The 25,924-nt window shown below is 44.4% G+C and overlaps 1 protein-coding gene across 1 annotated transcript in view; it reads right to left on the reverse strand.

Moving 5' to 3' along the window:
• The window catches only part of LOC138302149 (probable DNA double-strand break repair Rad50 ATPase), a 135,073-nt gene that overhangs the window by 81,156 nt on the left and 27,993 nt on the right, over nucleotides 1-25,924 (reverse strand). The window contains exon 4 of the mRNA XM_069242510.1: nucleotides 7,659-7,767. Within this exon, the coding sequence (XP_069098611.1) occupies nucleotides 7,659-7,767 (109 nt within the window). The remainder of the gene's footprint in view (nucleotides 1-7,658; nucleotides 7,768-25,924) is intronic.

Genomic DNA, 25,924 nt, shown 5'->3' on the forward strand with positions numbered 1-25,924 from the left:
ACCCTGCAAAGCATTATGCGGTGATCCTCTGTGAATGCTGTGAATTTTATAGTAGCGGCTCCCCTGCTGTGCCAGGGAGAGTTGTGGTTCATGTTGTTCTTTGTAAAAATTTCAGTGGCCTTGTGCCTCGTCATTGAGCACTCAGGGGTTCTGGGCATGGCATCTCAGCCCCTGCAACAAAAATCCACCCACGGATGGGGTCACCAGGCAAGACAGAGTGACAGGGAGGGGGCCCCATGCATGCCCTCTCCTCAGCAAAAATGCAACCAGCTTCTACGCCGGTAGAAGGGAAAGGTTGCCAATCCTCCAAATGCAATATCTATTGGGCTGATTTGGACAATCCTGTGCTTGTTTTACACCCGGTGACGCTCAGTTTCAGAAACCTTTCTCATCTCTAAAGTGGTGCAACCCTCAGAAGCCTGGTTTTCCTGGGCCCCTGAACCAGCTCTCCTCTTGATCTTTACTTCTGGGTGCAGAAAAGACCAGAGCTTTCCCCCAACTGGTTCTCAGGGTATGTAAGGGGGCCAGCCTCACTGGCCCTTTGGGAGACCCACTGGTCTTGGGGTCAACTGGGCAGAGTCCTTGGTCCTGAGTGGGGTTCAGGGCATTCCTCCTTTCAGTTATCCATTGTAATTCTAGGATCCAGCAGAAAAATGTGTAAAAACCCGCAGGCAAGAGGGAATGTCCTACTTGTGCAAGAGTTTTTAAAGGGGAGAGGAGCGTTGAAGAAGACAGACACCACTGGCCAATCCTGGGGTGCCACATCACCTTTCCACCCCTGTCCTAACCCTCCTGCTCAAGATGGTGTCATCCAGGAGACACTGGTCACATGAGCTCCTTGGGGCCTCAGCTCCATCCCTCACTGACATCACTGCCAGCGACTTACACCCTAGAAGACTTTCAAAGGGAGCCCTGCGAAGGGATGGCTCAAGTTATGTGGGCACTCTCCTTTGTTCTGTGAGCTTGGGCAGGCCCATCACTGGTACAGTGTGACAGCTGGGTGATTGGTACAGATCATTCCGCCTGACCGCTTTCCTCCTCAGGAGCTGGGAGAAGTACTACTAACTGCTCCTTTTGTGGGGGGAGGGCAGACAGCCTGTGTTCCTGCTGCTGGGGAAAATGTAATTACTGGGCACAGCAGGTGACACCAAGCCTGGGCTCTGATCCTGAACTGCGCCAACAAAATATGGAAACTCTGGATGACCCATAAGATGTACAGTTATCATTTTGGAAAGTTAAATATTTGTTTTCCTCTAGATTACACTCCAATTCAAGACATCAATGCTCTCTGTAGGTCTCTGTAGGCCAAGGGGGAGTTAAACTACACTCTAAACCAGTTCCCACCCTATGTTTATAATGGGGTGCCACTATATATAAAACAGTAAAGCACACTGACTGTCCCTATTAGTGTACACTACCCTCTTAAGCCTATCTCAGGCGAATACCTATCCCTGCAGAGTCCCCATTGTGCCAGGCTACTTGTGTGCTATTATCGGGCTGTGTACGACAGCAGTGTCTTACACGCTGCCTGCACACATGTGCACATGTGTTAACATTGAGCCAGCCAAGTGCCTCTTACCATACCACAGCGGCCTTATCTTAAAAGGCGGACACTAGCGATAAACACATGCATTCCGTTTGCCATGTGATTACCATGGATGAGCCACCGGTAATGACACTCACCCAGATTAAAAAGTCCAAAAAATGGGTGATCAGAAAAGCAAAAAATTCGGGGCATACTGAAGGGCAGAACCAAGTGCAACACACATGATGAGGGAGAGCGGCGATAGGTTAGTTGTATCAGCATGACGCTGATTAATTTTGTCTCAATGTCTCAAGAGGGTGGCAGTAATATAGAGGGGGATCTTGGGGTCTTACCCACAAGATGTAATTTAAGGGACCAGGGGAACAGCATGTTTTATACAATTTCAACTACCAACTCTCTATCAACCCGATAAATGTTGAATGTGCATTTTGTTCTTTCTTTTAGAAGTAATAGCTGCAAGGGGTTTTGGACACGTAGTTACAGATATGACTAAGGCCCCCTGTTTGTAGTATCTGATCTAGTGCAACCAACGTACTACAGGGCATTATGGACACTATTTCCATTCCTGAACTTTTCACCTACAAATTATCGTTCAATGGCAGTGAAACAAGACTACCACTCCCAGAATGCACCAGGCTTAGGCTATCACACAAACGTCCAGAGCTGGAGACAAGGGATTGGGGGGGGTCTTCATAATCTGATTAGTGGGGGTGATAACAGGCATTTGTCAGCTTCCTTCCTTGTACAGAGGGGGCCGTTCATGGTTGGCGTCTAACCCTATTCATAGCACAGTCTCCGAGACACCAAAGAGATCTAAGATATCATGTCTAATTTCTATCCTTGAAATTTATCCAGCTAACCTTGGGATTTGGATAAAGCCTATTTTTGTTTATTGCATAAGTATTGTAAGTTGGGACCCTCTGATAATAAAGCCCTGGCCGCTTAACAGGTTGGCATACTCCATCAATAAAAATCGTCACCACAATATGTGGATTTTCAGTGACCTGTCAGTGATATTTAAGGACTGATTGATTACCTGTATTGATGAACCCATCTGTAGAGGCTATTCTAACACCTTACCGACAATTCCATTGGAGGATACGGGAGTGATTGCCATGGAGAAAATATTGGTTGTTAATGCACTTACATGCTCTGGGCATGAATTCTCTTAGGTTTAAATGTTTACACACTAAGGGCTTTTCGAAGGGCGTTGGGTTATCAACGCCGCAGGTCAAGGCTGAAGCTTTATTAACAACAGAGGACATGATACGGAGCAATACCTCCTACAGTAAAAAAGTCTGCAGAGGGCCCCAATAGCCAAGAATGAAGAAGGTACATGTTAAGTGGATTTGTTTTTCGTCTTTCTTTTCTCTGCTGACTTTTTTGAATTCTTTATAGAGAAACTGAGTCCCATATTTACACTTTTTAGCGTCGCATTTGCGTCATTATTTGATGCAAAAACAGCGCAAACTTACAAAATACAATTGTATTTTGTAAGTTTCCGCCACTTTTGCATCAAAATATGACGCAAATGCGGCACTAAAAAAAGTATAAATATGGGCCCGAGTCTTCTTTATTCTTTTGAGCAGTGGTAGCTTTGTTGGGCATATATAACCTACAACTCTAGTTAGTGACATTTAGGACCATATTTATACTATTTGACGCAAACCTGCGCCATTCCAGGATGCCAGCAGGGTGCCATATTTACAGAATGGCGCAAACCGGAGCTAAGGCCTGGTTAGCATTATAATAAATTATGCTAACCTGGTAGGGGAGGCGTAGGGAAAACTGGAGGTTGTGACGGAAAGAATGGCGCTAGTCAGTTTTGAATTAAAAAAATGACTCTAACCTGACAAGCTTCATTTTATTGATGCACAACCCCTCATGGACATGACTCCTGTCTTAGTAAAGACAGGAGTCATGCCCCCCAGCCCAATGGCCATGTCCAGGGGACCTATGTCCCCTGGGCATGGCCACTGGGCACAGTGCCATGTAGGGGGGCCCAAATTAGGCCCCCGTATGGCACTTTTAAAAAAAATGAAAAAAACTTACCTGGACTTACCTGGGATGGGTCCCCCCATCCTCAGGTGTCCTCCAGGTGTGGGTGCGGGTGGGTAGGGGTATCCCAGGGGGCAGGGAAGGGCACCTGTGGGCTGTTTCCTAGGTCTATGACCATGGAAAATGGGCCACAAGTCCTCTAACGCCTGCCCATACACAGGCTTTAACTAATGGCACTAAGCATGCTTAGCGCCATTATTTAAGGCCCTCCTCCTCCCATGTGTGATTTTTGCACGGGAGGATAAATAAGGCGCTTGGGCCTTTGAATCATTTTTTGCCCTGGAACGCCTACCTTGCATCTCTTTGATGCAAGGTAGGTGTTCACGGTAAAAATATTACGCTAACTCCATAACTTTGGTGCTGGACGGGTCTAGCGCTAAAGTATAAATATAGAGGTAGGTTTGCGTTGAATTATCGTACAAACAAATGACACTAATTCAACGCAGAGTATAAATATGTGCCTTAGTGCACAGCACAGAGTAAGGGTAGAAAACTGTTCAAGTCACTGTACTAGGTTTTGGGAGAAAGGGGAACTTTGGAACACAAGAACCTATGTCACGGTGCGTCCAGGTGATGCAGAAACATAAATGGGTTGATCCACAAACTTTGTTTAGAGATGACTGCGATCTCGCCAATTCTTTCAAAGAAGCAAGTTAAGTTGTACTATCATTGGAAATACTCTTAATTATATACTGCCAAAAGGGAGAGACATCACATTTTCCCAACAAGCTGTTTTGTATTCAGCCTCAGGGCTTCAGGTACGTTGGTGGAACGCTCTTTAAAATTATGGCCCAGTAAGAAATGCAAGAGCCCAGAATGCAGGAATAAAACACTGTGAATAGCAATAAAATGTGGAGGGCTCACTCACTGCAGCCCCCTTTTTGAGGGTGAACTAACTAGCAATGGGACTTTAGTCACTAAGAATGACCTGATGTCAGTGCCCATAAAATCACTATCCACTGGGATTTTGTGTACCGTAACTCCTGCAGAGGATTGGTCGCCCTATGTAGCGCCCCTATCATGCCACTCACCTTTTTACTCCTCACATCCAGTATAATGTTTGGATTCCTAGATCTGAGCTTATTACAGTCTTTTTAAAGAAGCGGTACACCATGGTCTCTCACGTGGCCATACACCAGTTAGGCAAGGATATCTAATTTCTTCCATTAAACTACTGAAAATCCCTGTGACCTTTTTCAGATTTTGAAGGCCTCCAGGGCAAGGGTCTCCAAGGGGGTGCACCTTTTGTTGAGCTATACTTCAACAGCTGCTCATGGCAGATTACTTTTGCCATGCACTGATTATGAGTGGTCTTTTAATTCTGATGGCATTGGTAACAGAAAGTTACCAGTCCCACTGTGCTAGAAATGGCCCTTTCTGCGGGGTATCACCATTTTTGCCTTTCTCCTCCTTTTTTTCTTATCATCTTTTTGTTACTATTAGAAGTCTGAGCACTTTACCATTGCTAACCAGTACTAAAGTGCATGTGCTTCTCCCCTAATACATGCTAACATTGGTGTATCCACACTTGCCATTTTTAATTTATCTATAATTCCCTTGTAAAGTTCTGTACCATATACCCAGGGCCTGTAAAATAAATGCTACCAGGGGGCCTGCGGCACTGACTGTGCCACCCACGTAGGTAGCCCTGTAAACATGTCTGAGAGAGCCTGTGTGGGCAGTTGTTTAACTGCCACCCTGACTTGCCATTTAAAACCTCTTGCCAAGCCCAGAACTCCCCTTTTCTTAAATATGTTACCCCTAACGTAGGCCCTAGTTAGCCCATATGGTAGGGTGCCATTTAAGCAAAGGGCAGGACATATATTTTACTCTTTCATGTCCTGGCAATGAAAAACTCACCAAAGTCATTTTTCATTACTGTGAGTTCTACCCCTCTCATAGGCCAACATTGCAAATTCATTTTAATACCTTCAAGCTGCAATTCCTGATCTGAGAAGAGTAGCTGCATCATGTTTAGTACTATTGAAATGGCAATAAAAAAATCCTCTTCGCTGGTAAAGTCGAATTATTATTACTATTTTAAAAATGCCACTTTTAGAAAGTAGGCATTTGTCTGCACTCACAGCCCTATGTGCCCACAGCTTATACTCCAATACAAGTCTGGCTTGGGGTAGGTGACAGCTACACTTGTGCATTCCCTTCAGACACCCACAACATAGGTTACTCAGCTGTATCTGCATGCATCTGCATACTAAATGGGTCTTCCTGAATGCCAGGTTGGAAAGGGCCCACACTTAAACCTCAAAGAGTAGTGTCTAGAGTCCACACACTGATAGTCTGGAGCTACGGTTGACCTGAAAGGGGGACCTCTGCACTTCACAAGAACTCTTTGTAGTCACCCCCACATCAAAGGCACTTTCTAGTATAAGCACTGGGTCCCTGACACCCTAAAATCAGTACACTTCTGGACTCAAGAACACGCTGCTGAAGAAAAGACTGCTTGGTGCGGATTACCACTCTGCCAGGATTGACTGCTCTCAGGAACTGCTGCCCTGCTGCTTTGCTGTGTCACCATGCTGCCTGCTGAACTCTGCCCAGTAGCCCAAGACTCGTCTTCCAAACTCAGAGTGACTCCGAGCAGCTTCTGGTTTCCTCTGCTGCTCACCACTTTCAATTTCAACCTGAGTGGCTTTTGCCAAACTTCGCCGATCGCATCAGTGAAATGCCCGGAGTGGCCTTGCTTTCCTTTCCACTCACTTTCAATTTAAACGTGAGCAGCTTTTGCCAAACTTTGCCACTTGCATCTGTGAACTGCCTGGAGCGGCCCTGTTAACCTTCGCCTCTCGCTACTTTCAAATTCAACTCAAGCGGCTTCATCTACTTCGCCACTCGCATCCGTGAACTGCCCGGAGCAGCCCTGTTTTCCTTTGCCGCTCTCACCTCTCAGACACCCCAAGCGGCTCTGCCCAATTTAGCTGCACACCGTTCCCTGAGAGGAGCACAATCAGGACAGAAACGGACTCCATGAGGACATTACACACCTGTGCCGAGGAGTCCCGGGCACCAACCCTTTTTGATCTCTATATTTGCTCATCGACCTTGCTTTATCTTTGAGTCTGCAAAGCCAATACTTCGCTATTTGTGAATTGGATCTCTATTGTACTGAACTTAAAATTAACCAGGTAAATAAGCTTTATTTTTCTACATCCATCTGAAGTTTTTTTCTGTGGTGTATCTCTTAAGGTTATTGTCTGTATTTTGCACATGTACTTTACACTTTGCCTCCTAAGTTAGGCCTGCCTGGTCTGTGCCAAGCTACCAGAGGGTGAGCATAGGCTAATTTATGTTTTGTTATTGACTCGCCGTGATTGGGTTGTGGTCCCTACTTGCACAAGGTGCATACCTCTGCCAACTAGAGACCCAATTTTTAACATACTGGAATCATGAGTGTATTATACTTGTCTGCTCAAAGTAGCAGAAAATTCTGGTCTGACCCACAATGAGGAGTTACTGGCGGAATCTAAACCGAAACTCCTGTATATCCTGGTTACTAATAATCTCTTAGTGGAACCTCAGGGTCCAACTTGTAATGGACTGGATTTCCTCTCCTCCAGGGTCACTGGTATGAATGGGGGTGAAAATAAAAAGGTCCCATTCTCCCAGGCCACTTATATTGAGGGCCTTAGATTCTGCAAGACTCTCTCGAACTAACTCAAACATTCTGAAACACTCTCTCTTCACAGAGACCTCAAGTACCTCCCATCAGACTCACACCCAATCTCACCTGCACATCTAATAGCCAGACAACTCAAGCAAGTGTTTCCTCCACACTCCTGTTCGATAGGGGAAAACCACCCTCTGAAAGGGTGTTGTGATCCTGCCAACTTTTGGGCCCACAGCAAATAGTGAGTAAGAAGTACAGAACACTCTCATTTTTCTGATACAGAGTTGTGCCAGTGGCCTGTAACAGAATGCATGCATCCATTCATCTTGTAGGGGGAAACCATCTTCAAACATTTGGTAGTTTGACACTGGAGGTATAAGCATCCGTTGAGGACGCTCCAGAAAGTAGACACAGAACAGACTTTCTTACCTGTTTCACAGTCCCTCACCATCCTCTTGAGGGCACGCTGCTTCTTTATTACATCTCCCTGTGCCCGACCCAGTGCCCTTTCTTCCTGTTTATGCTGCCACATAGCATTCTGTGGTAAAAAAGTATACATGACGTTTCAATAGCATTCTATATTTAACCAACTAGCTGCAAGACTAAAGACAGTATTGTATTGTTCTGGTCAGCAGAGTTCAGTGCTTAATTTAAGCAGATGAGTTCCGATTTATTGTCAGCAGCGGCACTTACGACAGCCTGCCACACGGTGGCGCTGTTTGTCTAATTTTGTTAGGCGTGCAACACCAGTTGTTTAATAATTCAATATAAATGAAAATGACTAATACCTGTCATCCACAATGATAAGAATAGCCTGGCAGGAGGTATTGGTCCTTTTAATGTATATTATAAGTCTGAATTGTTACACTTGTGGGACTGCGATCACTAGTTGGTACTGTCATTGGCAGCGCTGGTGGGACAATGGGTGGTGCAATCTACAGTGGCCTCCTGACACGGCCCCCCATCCCTTATTTTTTTTATTATTTTTTTTTAAACAAATTAAGGAATTACTGAGCTCAAAACACGCAAGAAAATAATCTTTTGCAGTTTTTATAGCACGGTCATCGCCCATGGGCATTAGAGCTCTTTGAAGCGGAACCAGACTCCCTTGCATGTTTTTTTCTTTTGAAGCACAAGTAGATTAAGTGATTTGCCCAAAATCAAAATATGTTGATCCGAAACTGGGATTCCAAACTGGTTCCCTATGATCTAAAGGCCGCAGTTGTAGCCGCTCGGCTACATCTGCTGCCTTATTGTCAAAATAATTAAGATGACGAGGTAAATTCTATCTGGAAAAGCATTTTGAATATATATGCAGCCAAGATGAAAACATATCATTTTGTTTGACACTAACTGCAGATGTCATTTTGAGAAAGATATCCAATAATTATAAAATGAGTTCTGCAACATAAATTAAAGTCACAAAGTAACTAAACATCAGACAACCTTCTTTTTTAGTCCTGCCCAATTTATCGAATGGAGTTGGAACAATGTGTACACAGTATGGCATACTAGAAGCTAGGTACATAGGTTCGTTTCAGATAATACAATTTTATAATTCCACTTCATTTCTAGACTACAAGGACTGAATACCACGGGCGCAAATTTGGACTGCCAGTTGTGCCGCCTGACAAATGCGAACACAACAGTTACAACAACAGACCAACACAAAGCATTTTCACTGACTAATTTTTGAGTCATGGCTTGTATGCTGTGCAATTTCAGTAATTCCGAAACTGTAATTTTAACATTTTTCATTGCAACAAAATAAGAGGCGGAGCAGGAGTATTATGATCATCTGTAACAATTGAGTACATTTTATGTGAATTCCCCGTGAGCCAATCAATGAATTTGATCGGTCGATGTGTACAGTCTAATTAAGTTTTTTCCTTATTGCTCTATCTTCACCAGGGAACACATCACTGAATGTGCTGAATCATTTATGAACGATCTCCACAGCTGTCGGCACCACCCATCCATTTCAGAAGCTTTCAAAATCTTCCAAGAAGTCACATCAGCAGCAGAAATCTTGTTCCGGAAACCAACTTTTCTCTCATTTAAACAGCTAGAGGTGTCGCCAACGCATGCAAGAGGACACACTCCAGAACTGACATTTTCAGAGTCAAATCATTTCTGTCTCAGATCCTGCTGTCAAGGGCGGGCCGAACAACACAATTATTTGGTTTTTGGATCACATTCCCAAATTCCGAATCTTTACAAGCCAGTCTATAAAAATATAAAAATAACACCCATAACGACATGTCTAGTGGAAGACAACATGAAAGCTTTACCTCCATTGTCACACATAAGTCAGTCCTCAAAAAGCTCTATCTGCAATAAATTATGGACTCGTTAAAGCCTTAAATGAGCTCTTCATGCTGAAGTAATCTCAGTGTGTTAGAAAACGGGTTGTTGGTTGACTGGAATGTTTACCTTAGTCAAACAGCAACCACAATCCTAGTCAGGATGTCAGGAAAACTTTAAATTAACCTTTGCCACCCCCTGGTAGCTTGGAACTAAGCAGTCAGGCAGTGTGTAAAGTATTTGTGCAACACTTCAATACAATGCAACAGTGAAAACATCACACAATGTGAATCAAGACCAGTTTAGAAAAATAAAATACGATTTAAAAAATAAAAGAAGACCAAAACAACAAAAATCCAATAGGTAAAACTTGAGTTTTAAAAGAATTTACTGTAAAATAGTGCTTAGAAGCAAGAAGTGCCAAGCAGGATATCTGGTCACACTAGACCAGGACTAAGTGAAAGGTTCAGGCTGACATCAATGGAGCATGGGCCAGCTACAGGGGCCCAGCTAGGCCCGTTGACCCAAAGTGCTTTAAATGTTGGTTACGGAGAGTTGGATCGGTTCCAAACCCTGCAGCAGAGATGATGCCTCATTCTGAGATGCGGTGTGCAAGTTCCTACTGCATCGATGTAGAAGATCCAGGTGCTGGGACGTGTGATGTGAAGACCAGAGTTGAGGATATGTTGTGCAGTCAAGGCAAAGTGCTTCTTCCAGTGAGTGCAGAGGCTGCGATGTGGAGTTTCGTTGATGTTGTCGTCGAGGCTGCTGTCGATGGGGATGCAAGGACCTTGTGCCGGGAAAAGTGTGCAGTGGTGGTTCTGAAAATGATGTGCCAGTCCCAAGAGGTGAGGTGCAGCAGGGATGTGAATCTGGTTGAGTCAATTCCAGCCCAATTAGTAGCAGCGATGAACCAGTTCTGTTCCTCACAACAGCGATGATGCATTGATTCTGTTCCTGCTGCAGAGGATGCATAAGTCCTGCTGTGGCAAACACCTTAGGCCCACTTCCAAGGGTCCAGGACTGGGGTGGCACCACTTGGCAGGGCAGACTTACAGTTGGCAGAGTCCAGTAGCAGGGTGGTTGAAAGTCTTTTATGTCCCTGAGACTTTCAACCAGGAGGCCAGCTAGCTAGCCCTTGGAGCCACTCTGGGTTCAAGTGACGCAGGTCCAGTCCTTCTCACCTGGTGTTAGATATGGGGTTTCTGATTAGCTAATCTGACCACGACGTAGGGAGCAGACAGAACTGCTCACCTACTGGGGTAAATACGGTAGTCCTAATGGTCTAAAGAAAGGGACCCTCATCATCGGGACCTCTGTGGCAAGATCTGCTTCAAACTTCCACCAACCAAGTTTGTGTGCCTGCCCCTCAGGTATGGCGATGCGAGGGGTGGAAAAGCACACAGTGGAATCGACAGGAGGACAATGTTGGGTTCCTGTGTGAGGAGCAATGCAACGCAACAGTCCGCAGACACGTGGAGCGGCTACCTTTACTGTAAGGCTCGTCCCTCCCGGGGGGGCCGGGAAAAATCACTTTAGTAGAGTCCCCTCTCTTGGGAGCCTAGGTGGCAACAGCATCGGCGTGGCTGGGACCAAAAGAACAGTGGGGTTGCGCCCCTCAAAGAGAGAACAGTACAGAGCCTGGGTGTCTTTTCTGGCCTTTCGGCCTTTGTGCATAAGCTGTTGTGGCACCAGGGGAAAATCTTCCCCCATCACGCTCTTCTCTACTTGCGCGGTTGGGAAGTGGAAATCACTGCGGTCGCCCGGGTCCCGAAGAGTGAGCAGTGGTTGGAGGCGCTTCGCCTCGGTTTTGGGAAAAGCCTCCCCCGTCGTGCTCCTCTCTACTTGCGTGGTCGTGGTAGGGGAAATCACAGCTGCCACCCAGTCCCAGTGCTTAATTTGTGCTTGTTGTTTCCGATGCAGAGCACTGGTACTTATTTTTGAGGGCCGGCACTTATTTTTCTGCCTCAAGAATTTACTGCAAGCAAAAGACACATATGGGAAAGACGAATGAAGAGAAAAATGAAAAAGCGTCACAATGGGACAAAGCAGAAAGCTGCAAGAGTGAGCTGAAGGGGCAGGGAGTGGCTTTAAATGGATTGAAGAGGCCCGAGATGGGTTCAGGATTACGCTGCCTCAGTATTCTGTGTTTGCACATCTAATTGCAGCAGCCGTGTGTTTAAGAGGAGGGCTTTGGGTACCGGCCCGTTTTTATTTACAAATTAAGCACTGCCGGTTCATGAAGGGTGAGTAGCGGTTGAAGGCGCTTTGCCTCGATTTCGAAAAAAACAGCACTCTTTGTGTCTGGTTGCTTTCTTCCCCACTTCATCGGCTATGAAAGATGAATGATGGATGGCTCCAGTGCAGACTAGGCAGCCCCAGAGGCGTTTCGCCTCAGAGACATACAGCAATTTTCTCCCACAAAGTTGTAGCACTCTCCAAACCCCAAGAACAGAAGAAAGGAGGAGTTTGGGGGCACACCACCCATCCCCTGGAGAACACTGGTGGGGGCACTTAGGGTGCAGTTGGCAGGCAGGTCAGCACACAATGTTCCTTGGATCAGTGGCTGCCTTCCAGCCACTTATCATCAGTAGACAACAGACCAGTCCAACAGGGCAAGCAGTCCAAGTGGCGGTTCCTCCCGGCAGTACAACAGTCCTCTGGTGCCATAGGCAGAGCCAGCAGCAACTAGTTACAAGTCCTTCGCAGTGTCTCTCCAATGTGATGGGAAACCCCCTGTACTTATATTGCGCAGACTCCACAAGAGGAGGAAAAGGGGTTCCAACCAGTACTAACCGGTTCCAAGACTGTCCTCCTTCTCCACCAGCACTGGCTCCAGACATCAATGGGGGGTAAACAGCCCTTTGTGTGAGGCCAGGGCACAGCCTTTACTGATGCAAGTGTGCCCTGCCTCTCCTTCTCCCAGGAAGACCATTCAGTATGTGGATGCACTCTTGTGACTCCTCCACCCTCCCTGTGTACAGGCTGTCTGAAAAGTATGCACAAAGTTCGGCCGTCACTCTGCCCCAGACGTGGTTTGGAGCCAAGCTGCAAAACACCAGATTCATAAGCACAGAGAAATGCCTATTTTCTAAAAGTGGCATTTCAATAATGGTAATAAAAAACCCAACCACACCAATAAACACCATTTCTCACTACCATTACAACCATAGCAAACATGCCTACGCAACCCCTCATAGATGAGATAATACACTTAGACATATGTTAGGGCATTTCCAAAGCAGTCCTATGAGAGAGGCAGCATTCACAGTAGTGAGAAACCAAATAGGCTGTTTGTCACTACTAGGACATGTAGTACATAAACACATATGTCCAACCTTTTTACTTACATAGCACCCTGCCCATAGAGCTAGCTAGAGCCTACCTTAGGGGTGACTTATATGTAGTAAAAGGGGAGTTCCAGGCCTGGCAAGTAAATTTAGATGCCAGGTCCTGGTGGCAGTAAACTGCACACGCAGGCCCAGTGGTAGCAGGCCTGAGACACGTTTGAAAAGCTACTTCTGTGGGTGGCTCAAGCTGCGCTGCAAGCCCACTACTAGCATTTAATTTACAGGCCTTGGGTATAGGGATACCACTGTACAAGGGACTTGCAGGTAAATTAAATGTGCCAATGAGGTGTAAGTCAATCATACCAAGTTTAGAAGGGAGAGCACATGCACTTTAGCACTGATCAGCAGTAGTAAAGTGCCCAGAGTCCTAACGTCAACAAAAAAGGGCAGAAAAAAATAGGAGAAGGAATCCAAAAGGTTTTGTGGATGACCCTTTAAAGAGGGCCAGGTCCAACTCCTCGGTAAGGAAGCAGCATGCAGCAGGGCAGCATAACAAGGCAGGAGTCTAGCAAAGCAGCAGCTCAGCAGAGTGGAAGTCCTTCAGCAGCACAGTAGTCCTTCATCCTGGCAGAGTAGTCACAGATGGAGAACTGTACTGAAGTGGTGGTGTCAGAAGTCCAGTACTCATACCCAGTTGGGCCTTTGAAGTTGGGGATAATTCAAAGACAGGCATTTGAAATGCACAACTTCCTGCCCTTCCTGCTCTGGCTCTAGACTCACTATAGGAGGTATGCAGACCTTTGAAAGGGGATAGGACACAGTCATTCAGGTGTAAGTGAGGCTGAGACCAGCTCTTCCCTCCCATTCTATCAGGAGGGCCAATCAAGTCACACCTAAGCTCCCTTTGTGTGTGGCTGTCTAGCAGAAATACACAAGCCCAGTTGTTACCCACCCCAGTGAAGCTATCAGAGACAAGGAGCAGGCACCAAATGGCTAAAGTAAGAAATGCCAACTTTCTAAATGTGGCATTTCCCGAATTACAATTTAAAATCCAACTTCACTATAAGTTGTGATTTTAAATTGTGATTCCAGAGACACCAAACTCAAAAGGTTTGTCTCTTCAGGATTGTGAATTACTTTTATAAGATGTAATAAGGTAATCTCAATGTTATCATATGGGAGAGATAGGCCTTGCAGTAGTGAAAGAAATCAGAAAAAATAGGAGGAAGAAGGTGAAAAGTTTGAGGATAAGGGCCATTTCCAACAAAGACCAAAGTTTCTTTTTCACTGAAGTTGGTTTGCTGTTGGACGTTTACCTCCTTGTAGATAAGTTCATCAATTTAGTTAAAGTTAGTGAAAGCTCAGGATTAGATGTGCACATAGCTTTACTGTTTAAATAACTAGTACTAAGGGTAACTGATAGTGACTATCTGAACGACTTAATACACAGTTTGTGATAATGACCATGTTTTCCCTTCTAAGTATTCCTCTCTTCAAGTTGCATATGTTAATTATTTAGATATGTGACAAATACAGAATGGATGTTTGTTAATGCCATTATTCTTTGAAATGTGATAATGAAGTCTGCTCGAATATCTTCACAGTATTTAAACTGAATTGAATTCTCAATTCTTGTTTATTATTATTATTGTGCAGAGGGCAAGATTTTAAAGAATGAAAAATATAAAAGAGCATCAGGACTTCTTTCTGTTAACTGTTTACTCTGAAAGATTCAACAGTGAGCTGATAATGTTATATAAGTTAGGAATAAATTGTGTAGAGCTAACGAGGCACTTCAAGCCGAGACATGCCATGAAGAGTCTTTTCACCTATGTCTGCTGAATGCTAATGGAAAGCATTTACCCTTCACTTGATGGGCTTAACAGTCTGTCTTCTATTTCAGAAACGAATTTCAAATGATGCTATCATACTGAACAGTTACGTTTTTGTTCAAAACAGGTATGCAATTATTAACTATCTTTGAAGCATGATTTAGGCTTTTCTTTTTGTGCTGAGTTTAGCTTAGTAAGACAAGGGCATGAGGATGAAGTTGCTATAAAGTGATGTAAAGTTAAACAGCCAATATGTTGCAGTATTGTTACTATTAAATGTTGCAGCTACTATTCTGTTTTTGTTTATAAGGGTTACATATTCTGTACATGGTGATAGGATGTTGACATTAAAATAAGTATGCCTTTCTAATATGAAAGGGGGTTTGGATTCCACCAATTATCACTATACTCAGTCCCACCCTCTTCTACATCCATATACCACCTCTGTAGAGATCACCCAGTCCCAGGGCCTCAGCATAATCCCATATACGGATGACATGCAACTCGTCATCTCCCTCTCCAAAGACCCCACCACCACCGAAGACCACTTCAAACAAGGCATGGAAGAAGTGGCCATATAGATGCCAACCAAATTCTTGAAACTCAACGCCTAGAAAACAGAAGTCCTTGTCTTTGGACCCACCATTTCACTCTGGGATGCCAGTTGGTGGCCAACAGAGCTAAGACCCACCCTTACTCCCACTGACCAAACTAGGAACCTGCGCATAATCCTTGACACCAACCTCTCCATGAGATCCAAAATCAACACTGCCACATCCGCCTGCTTCAACATCCTCCACATGCCCTGAAACATTTTTAAATGGCTCCCACTGGACATCCAGAAGCTAATCACACAAGCTCTCATTGTGAGAAGACTAGACTATGGCAACACTCACTACTTTGGCATCTCCATCCATGTCACTTGCAGGCTTCACGCACTCCAATATGCCGCAGCTCGACTGATCCTGGACCTCTCTTGCAGCACCCACGTCACACCAAAGCTGTGCAAGCTCCACTGGCTCTCCATACAGAAATGCTGCCAGTTGAAGATCCTCATCCATGCCTACAAAGCACTACAGTAGACAGGGCCTGCCCACTTAAACCATCATCTGCTGTTCCACAAACCTCCCCAAAACCTCAGTTCTACTTACCTAGTTGTCACCCGGACCCCGAGGATTCACAGGAACAGCAGGAGGATGCTCTTTCTCCTGCTTTGCAGCTAAAAATAAGACCACACTCCCACTGGACATCAGGACAACCCCATCGCTTACAAACATCTGCAAGAAACTGAAGACCTGGCTCTTCGAGTGACAACCTGAACTGCCACATCTACTCAGAGCCTGGATATCCTCACGGCTGAAAAGTTAATGTTCTACAAATCAGAATTTATTCATTCATAGAATTGATTGTTATATGAAACACACCTCACTCATTTACTGCTCAGTTGGTTGTGGAGTGGTTGCAGCCCAAGTGGCTTTCCGTCTTGTGTTGGCACTCAGACAAAGTAATTATTATCAGGGGGGTATACAAAGCCAATTTCAGGGCCGTGTCCTGGACAATCCAGAACATTTATCAAGTTCTCTCTGTTGAGGTAAAGGCACTGCAGGCCAAAATAAAGCACTGGTTTTGCTACTTATAAAAAGTTCATATTTGACCGGTCTGGAAGAACAAAATATTGACCTTTAACTAATTTACATTATCCATCAAAACATCCAGAAAGAGGGTTAATGAGCCAGCTGTGGCCACATACTAAGAGTGCCACCATCTAGACAAGAAATAGGAATGGAGTTTGCTCTGATTTACATCCTGGACAACTGCAAAAATAAAAGCTCTTATTGCTTAGCTCTAGGGTGATGCTTGACTCCAGGGTAATGCAAGATCTTATTGGTTGGCTGTTTCCCTGCTGTCGCCTTGTTCTCATAAAAGTCTGATTTTACCTACATCCACAAAAGCTTTCACAGATGTTATGACTGAAGGTAAAACAAATCACCTACAATCATTGTTGCAAAAAACATAGGATAGACTACACCATATAAATCAAAAAGATATACACAGTTCCATTGCAAAAGTATGTTTCTATAAATCACAGGTCTCTGGGAGTCGAAATATTTGAAGCAAGAGCCCTCACTCACCATTCGGTGACATGCTTCATCATAGGGCTATGCTCCTCATCAGGTCGAGCTCTTTGCCGGAGATCTTTTGCAAATGATAACTAGCCGGTCAAAAAGAGTATTGGTCTAGGATTGGTATGAAAAAGAAAAGCAGTTAAAAATGACTAGAGGTAAAACGTAATTTATTAAGATGTCTGACCTCTGACATGATTAAAAAACAGAAGTTGGGGAGAAAATAGAACAATGTCTAAACTCCCCTCAAAAAGTTTGTAGTAGTCACTAAGGGGGTCATTCTGACCCTGGCGGTCCATGACCGCCATGGCGGAGGGCGCCGGAAGCACCGCCAACAGGCTGGCGGTGCTTCCTGGGCGATTCTGACCGCGGCGGTAAAGCCGCGGTCAGAAAAGGGGAGCCGGCGGTTTCCCGCCAGATTCCCGCTGGCCCAGGGAATCCGCCATGGCGGCGCTGCTTGCAGCACCGCCATAGGGATTTCGACCGCCTTCCCGCCAGCCTGTTTCTGGCGGTGTCCACCGCCAGAACCAGGATGGCGGGAACGGGTGCCGTGGGGCCCCTGGGGGCCCCACAAAGATTTTCACTGTCTGCTTTGCAGACAGTGAAAATCGCGACGGGTGCCACTGCACCCATCGCACCCCTGCAACTCCGCCGGCTCCATTCCGAGCCGGCTTCATTGTTGAAGGGGCTTTCCCGCTGGGCCGGCCGGCGGTCTTCTGGCGGTCGCCCGCCGGCCCAGCGGGAAAGCCGGAATGGCCGCCACGGTCTTTCGGCGGGAACCGCTTGGCGGGCGGCGACCGCCGACCGCCGCGGTCAGAATGACCGCCTAAGTCTCTCAATTTGGAGTAAAGTGAAAGTAGACACAGGATCCCCTGTGCTACACATAAATCTTGGTCAACATGTTTCTCGCTAGTCAGTCAAAAATGATCTAGTGCGATTCTTCAGGACCGAAACACCTAAACAGTCCTTAAATAATTGGTAGCCCGTAGTAGGGAATAAATAAATAACAGGAACCCTCCATATTTTAGAGGATGGGCCCCATCAGGAAAAGCACCAAGCTTACGTGGTCCGATAAATTCTTATTGGCCTGTACCCCGCATCCATAGCTCGGCCACTGTACTGTCGTAGCAAAGAGCCCCCTGTGGGGACCGTCAGGCATTGCAGTGCCGGCCTGACGAGGAGCATAGCCGTATGATGAAGCATGTCACTGAATGGTGAGTGAGGGCTCTTGCTTCAAATATTTTGACTCCCAGAGACCTGTGATTTATAGATACATACTTTTGCAATGGAACTGTGTATATCATTTTGATTTATACGTTTGTCGGGAGCAGTATACACAGGACCAGGACTTTGTTTAGACCCCCCTTTTTGCTATTGTTTGATGATAGTCTACACCATAACCTGAATGAAAATCCCAATCTAGGTATGTCATTCTCATTGAATATTAAATAATCAGAAAGTGAAGCAACCACATTCAAAATATGGGTGAATTATTTAGAAGTCAAAACGTACTGTGAGAAAATATACAGATCTAAAACTACACAGTACCAGAACTGAATTACATTGTGAAAGTATGCGAATAGACCAGAAAGAAACAAAAGAAATACAGGCCAGAAGGAAGGTACACAAAATGGTCACCAAAGCACAACCCTAACAGTCAACCTCTCAGACATAAACCTCACTTCAGTTGAACAAAGAGTACTTCACAAGGGCCTTACAGTTAACAATACAGCAGAATGGCAAAAGGTATTTGTCAAAATTTATTTATTTAGGTTTACCGCAAATTTAAACGTAGCTATTTCTTCAAAGATAAACCACAAACTACCCGCTCATCACACATATTTACCACACCACCTCTTCCCAATAAAGACCTTGAAGATATACATTTACTGGGCAATTTGGGCAACATGGGGAACAGCTTGGATAATACCTTGGACTGACTGACACAGGAAATCAATATAAATATTAACCATTCCAATAATCTGATCTTAGATCTTGGATCTTAGACCTAAATCTACCTTCATCCCTCTATTACATGCAGGTAATTCAGCCGACCTATTCCATACGGCAGTAACCGAGTTCCTTAATGAGTCTTTCCCCAAATGCACCAAAAACAATCAATATCTTTCAGAGAATATGAATTCTGCCAACCCACAATGGTTACCATCATTTTGAACTTCAATATTGAATTCTAGCTAAAAACCTTTACAAAGCCCACATTGCTAACTGTGTTTTGGCAACACGTGTCAGATGGAACATCTCTATACAAACAACTGAAAGGAAAATAAATAACCAACCTTGGAAGAGTTTGCAATGAATAAAACCACAGTACACAGGATCTTGAAAGAGCCGTTTAATGACTTACTCAATGAGAATCAAGGAACCTGGAATTGTGAACGGCTAACTAGGTAATGTATATTATACTTTATACATACCTGCTTTTGCAACGACTTGCCTTAAGCTCTTACTAAAATTATCTAAAGATTTCGGTATTAACCTATGTTGCCTAATTAAACATCTGCTACCACTGCCCTATAGTTAAAATTTGCTCTGATTAAGTCTGTAATGTTGTTTGTGAGAATACCAGACTTTTGGGATGGACTTAATTTCCAAAGGCAAAATGTACAGCGATTACAATCAAGTAAACTACTCTTCTGCACTAAAGGGAAAATGCTCTGAATTGTTATCATAGAATAACAAGTGACTGCTTGGAAATGTGAATGGGGTTATTTTCATTTTATGCCATTTATGACAGTATAGTATGCACTAAATTCTAACATTCATTTAACTGTTCATGTGAAGGCACTACTTTCCAATATTCATGTATCTGTTTACATAAATACACCACATTCTAATGTTCATTTACCTGTTTATATAAAGACACATTGGAAGGTTTTTTGGGTCTGCAACATCATATGATTCAAGGCAGATATAGAAATGAAATTGTTTTTGCACACCCTAGGTAAAATATCCATCTAACATGTGTTGTAGAAATTCCATATTGTAAGTTAAGCACAGAATGTTATACATTTTTGCGGATATTGGTTTTAATCTCAGCTAGTTTACAACTGATTATTTAAATGTTAAATGTGCTGACTTAAAATTCAGCATCACTTTCTTTTGAATAAGTATCGAAATTGTAGTAACAGAAACAACAATTTTAAGGCAGTGATCTTTAACGTTTTAACTTTACATGTCAAAGTGAATAATTAAGGGTCCTCTGTGTTTAGTGGTGGGCCTAGGGCACAGTGTTTGATCTCAGCAACAAAACAGCATTTTCCTTTAGAAGCAACTTGATCTTTGACACAGAAAGCTGTGAACTAATCAATTTATGCAAAAACTAACACCCCAGGCATTAGTTTGGAGCCTGCATCAAAATAATGTTTAAAGCAAGTAAATGTTGTCAACAATGAGTCAAAGACAGTCTAAAGTGCACCAAGAGCTTTGGACAATGTTTTTTTGGAAGAAGTCATGCAATTTCATATCCAAATTCGCTCATACCCAATATTTGTTAGAAAATGACTTTCGTGAAACAAAGGAAAGTGAAAGGTATGAAAAGCGGGTGGGAGGGATGACCTCAAGAAATGTTCAAAGAAAAATTTGGCAACCAACCAGTTTACTATACCACCGAGGCTTAAAATCTAGAATTTCATATTTTTTTGCACGTCGGAAACTATTGAAGTTTCGTATTTCTGAGGTGTTTTTTCAATAAAAACGTGTAAATCAGGTATTATTGATTGAAACAATGCGTTACACTTTGGCAAGAACACTTTCAGTTGAGAGGAGCATCTACCCCGGATACACAGAAGCTTCTTTTACCAAGGTAAATTTCAAAATAAAATCGCAAAAATGTGGCTGGTGCTACGGCTACATAGAAGACCATAGTGACATTAAGGCCCCACTGCTTAGCTTATCCAGTGCCTGCTAGTGAAACTGGCTGACTGTGGAGAGCAGACTAGGCACAAGGAATGTCAGTTCATGTACACAGTCTCAAAGTTTGTTGAACAGTGGTAGGAACACAAAACACTTCCTGGTGCCTTTCAACATTCCCAAGCTGAACATGAGGTGGGCATGTCAACTGCGCATAGTGCCACTACCAACCCCCTGCTAACAACCAGCAGTTGTGCCATCCATCGTTACAGTTCTGAACCAGAACTACGTGCACTGAGCACAGTCTTCTTCCTTATTCTCTCCAGCCAGCTGGCTTTCACTCTTACAGTCCCTGTACTCCTTTTGCCCCAGTTCTGTTAATATTTGATTTGATTGTGTGCAGTGTGCAGCCCACCTTTCTGCTGTCAGGCAGTCACTGCTTCGGACTTCATGTCATAATAATCTATCTGAGCTTCAGCATCTGGTAGTGGCAGGTTCTGTGCTGTGTATCTGTCTGCAGACAATATGCCGGGCGATGGAAAGGCTTCAGTTTTAGCCCCCCTCCACCCCCCTCCCCGTAGGTGGTGATACATGCATCGTTCGGTAGTTACTGAATCAATAGTGTTTCTATATGCAATCTGTTTGGGTCAGGACATATATACAGCACAGTTGAGACAGTGCAGGTCAATTTGCCCCTTGACCAAGGATTACCCCCACTACTCCTGTCATCCTGTCATTAATTGGCATGCCTTACAGTGGCTACACCGACCACTTCAAGGAAAAATACAGCTGGCAATGTTCACGTACGCTCCCGTGGTCTCCTTAAATGCTCTATCCGCCGTCTTGTCTCGATATAGGTTCCATATCTTTCTCCTACTTCTCTTTAATGGATTTATCTACAACCGGTCTTTTCCAAATATGAGATCTTCCACTTCAAAATGGCTCTTGCAGTTGATCTGTTTACTCGAGAACACTGGAATAGATTAACAGTTTTCTGGGATAGCTAATCTAAAATATGTTTTGCTCAGTCCCCCCGAACCTGTGGACTCGATATGTGCCACAGTCCTGCATTGTCAGGGCGTTCGTGTGTATAAACCCATTGCATCTGAACTGCTGGAGGATTTGATCTTGGGAAATTTTGTTCGGGTTATCCCTGAAGCCACCCACTCAACGCCATGGGCCACTTGCCAGGCAAGATTTAATGAAACATCTTTGGATTTCGGCCACCAAGGAACTCTCTCTCTTCTTGACGATAATACTTTCATGTTATTGAAGATTGCCCTTCCCAATAAGTTGTATAAATTACTACCATTCTCCCAACAATAAGAATGTAAGAAGGGGAAAAGGAAAAAAATGTACATCACAGTTTACCATCTTTATTTATTGTGCTGTAGGGTGTATCTCCACCTCCCATGTAAAAGTGGATGTTTATTTTGGAGTTAAAAAATTAATTGCCCTGATGCACAGAGTTTTCTTCTGATGCTTGGTGGTCACTGATAATTTTTCATTGATCATTTTCCTGCCCAGTTACCCTGTGCAGCAGTAAAATATTTATGCCAGAAAATCCTTCCCTAAAGAGTGCAGCGATTTGATGGATTGACCAGAAGGCCTGTGGGAGATGGCTACAAATTCATAGTTTTCTAATAGCAGAGGCAGCTAATGCTGTAATGCTACAAACACAGCAATCACCTCATTTCTAAATGAGACAGAAGAACCGCAGGTTTGGTTGGGTGGGTACTGAATTAGAGCGGGCCTTTGCTGTACAAAAATCTAAATGCAACCCTTAAACTAAACAAGCATTTGGAAAGCCAATAGGTCTCACTATGCAAGAGCTATTGGCTTTGGCAATGTGTTTTAGCCATGCCGTTCACCAGAAGGCCGGCTGTTAAAGATGGCTGAAAGGTAGTGTCAAAGGGGAAAGTGGCATGAAGTGTCATTGAGTGGTATAGCGAAGAGTGGAACAGACTGTTGTAGAGTGGAACGGCCGAGAATGTTGTGCATAGAGTGGCATATTGTGGAGTAGCATACAGTGGTGTGGCATAGAGTAGAGTAGACTGGCATAGAGTGCATTGACATAGAGTGCAGTGGCATAGAATAGAGTGGCATAAAGTAGAGTGGCAGAGAATGGTGAAGAATAGAGTGGCATAGAGTTGAGTGATACAGAGGGCAGTAGCACAGAGCAGAGTCGAGTGGCATAGAGTGCAATGACATAGAGTTCAGAGCAGAGTCGAGTGGCATAAAGTGCAGTGGCATACAGGGTTGCAAAGAGTAGCATAGAGCAGTGCAGAGTTGAGTATAGAGCCAGAGAGTGCAGTGGCATAGAGTTGAGTAGTGTAGAGTACAGTGGCATAGAGCTCAGTGGTGGAGAGTGCAGTGTGGCAGAGTTGAGTGTCAGAGTGAGGTGGTATATAGTGGTGTGGAGTGGTGAAGAGAGCAGTAGCGCAGAATACCAAGATGCAATGTAGAGTGCAGTGGTGTACAGTGTAGTGACAGAGTGCACTTGTGTAGAGTGCATTGGGGTAGAGGGCAGTGGTTAAGAGTACAGTAGTGTGGAGTGCAGTAGCATAGAGTAGATTGTTTCAGAGTAGAGTGAATTGGCATAGAGCGGAGTGGTGCAGGGTAGAGAGCAGTTGTGTAGAGTGGCATAGAGTGCAACGGCGTAAAGTAAAGTGGTATAAAGTGCTGTGACTTAAAGCCTGATTTAGAACTCAGTGGAGGGGTTACTCCGTTGCGACGGTGACGGATATTCCATCCGCTGTTATCTAAATACCATTGTTTTTTATGGTATTTAGATTTTGGTGGACAGGATTCCCGTTACTGTTGCAACGGAGTAACCCCTCCACCAATATCTAAAGCACGCCCATAGAGTGCGTTGGTGCAGAATAGACTGGAGTGGTGTTTAGTGGATTGGTGTAGACAGCAGGGGCAGAGAGTTGAGTGTTAAAGAGTAAAGTGATTTGGCGTAGGTTGTGCTGGCATAGAGTGCAGTGTTGCAGAGTGGTGTGGAGTTCAGTAGCATAGAGTGAAGATGTGCAGAATAAATTAGTGTGGCCTTGACTGGAGTGGTGTAAAGTGCAGTGGTGTAAAGCAGATTGGTGAAGAGTGCATTAGCATAGAGTAAAGTGGTATAGGGTAGAGTAGAGAGGGGTAGCTTGATGTGGCATAGAGTGTAGTGGCATAGAGTGGTGCAGAGTGCAGTGGCACGTAGTGGTGTAAGTGGAGTGGTGCAGAGTAGAGTGCAGTGGTGTGGAGTGGTGCAGAATAGAGTGGAGTGGTGTAGAGCGGAGTACTCATGGTGCAGTAGCACACTGCCATTACAGACAGCACATTTTAAATTCAAATGTGCACTACATTTGCACAGACATACAGCTTTACTAACAAAATTATACCCTGCCCAGACCAACATGTGTGGAAATTGCATCACCTAGTTTAATTATTTTTTTGAACATATTAAAGTATTTTTTCCAACACACTTCAGAAATACCAAATAACATGCTTCATTTGTGCATTCATAATTCTGATATATTCATTTAAATGTTGTGTGCTAGAAAAAATCTCTTTCCTACCCCCATTATCCAGCAAACTTGTCACATAAATCCTCACACTTTGACGTCAGAGAAAGAAAAGTAAACAAGCTCTCTTGGAAGGCAGAGCCTGACATTCGGCCTTGGTCTTTGAATGCACAGCAAATGTGACAAGATTAGTTCAAGATTTAGAGGCATGTTAACTGAAAGCGAGTTTGTGGAAGAACACAGAATACACATTTTAGCCAACAGAAGGGACAAACTGAACCTGGAGAGCCAAAAGCAATTAAAGTTAGCAAATGGAAAGCGAGAAAGTGTGAGTTCCGAACCACAAACCCAATGGTAATGAACGAACAAAATGCATTCCTAGATCAACTTTCTGAGAGTCCCCAAGATGTCTTCAGCAAACCAGACATCTGTGCTGTCTGGAAGGCTGAGACCTAAATATTAGTGAGGCATAATGTTTTTTATAAGTGAGTGTTGGATCTGGCCTTTTTTGCAGGGTTATCTCTAGACCTTTTTTGCCTTCTCCCTCCTATTTTTTTCTGACCTATCTTTGTTGGCTTTATGACTCTGGACACTTTACCACTTCTAACCAGGGCTAAAGTGCATATGCTCTCTGTCTAAAATGTATTGGCGATTGATTTATCCATGATTGGCATATTTGATTTACTAGTAAGTCCCTAGTAAAGTGCACTATGTATGCCCAGGGCCTGTAAATCAAATGCTACTAGTATGCCTGCAGCACTGATTGTGCCACCCACATGAGTAGCCCTGTAAACATGTCTCAGACCTGCCACTGCAGTACCTATGTTCAGTTTTAAACTATTATTTCGACCTAGCAAGTTCACCCACTTGCACTGCCCAAACCTTTCTTTTACTACATGTAAGTCACCCGTAAAGTAAGCATGTTGACTCCAGAGTGACTTCGGAACCAATGACGCTCTCCAACTCCGTGCTGCCGCCTACACTGGAGCCGTGGTCCGCGCTGAGTGCAACGACCGCGACCTGCAAAACAGGCCCAACACTGCTGTAGTGCCTCCGAAGTCCTGCCACAGCGTGATTCCTGAGTTCTATGTCACCAACATTGTGACACCCGATTCCGCAGCAGCACCTGTGGCCCTGTGGTGTGATTGCGACACTGCAAAGTCGATATCTCGCATTTTGACCTGCTGGATTCATCGATCCTGCCTTGTCGTGAGTAATCGATGCCTCGCCACTTGTGCCGCATTACCTCCCCTGCAACCGTGAGGAACTGACACCTCACCTCTCCTGCCTAGGAGGAAGGGACCAATAGCTCACCTCCCTGGTAGTAGTAAGGAACCGACGCCGCACCGGCTCTAGCGACACCTCACCTCCCTGACTCTGTGCAACACCTTTGTTTCCTAATTGTTTTCCAAGATACTATACCTTGGGTCCGTGCGACTCTGTGACCGACCCGCACTCCTTTGCAAGTGGCGTCAGACTGTTGGGATCGACTCTGTTAAGACACCATGATAGCCGCAGTTGGAGCTATTGTGTTTCTAAGCACTTTACTAAGATTTAATCTTTGAAAATTAGCATCTTTACTTGTGTATGTTGGATTTTTTATGTTTTGGTCGTGTTTTACTCAGAAACATATTGGCTATTTTTCTAAACTGGTGTGGAGTACTTTTGTGGTGTTTTCACTGTGTTACTTTGTGTGTGTGTGGGCATAAATACTTCACACATTGCTTCTGAGATAAACCTGACTGCTTGTGCCAAGCTACCAAG

This window comes from Pleurodeles waltl, chromosome 6 (assembly GCF_031143425.1).
Source record: "Pleurodeles waltl isolate 20211129_DDA chromosome 6, aPleWal1.hap1.20221129, whole genome shotgun sequence".
Classification (NCBI taxonomy): Eukaryota; Metazoa; Chordata; class Amphibia; order Caudata; family Salamandridae; genus Pleurodeles; species Pleurodeles waltl.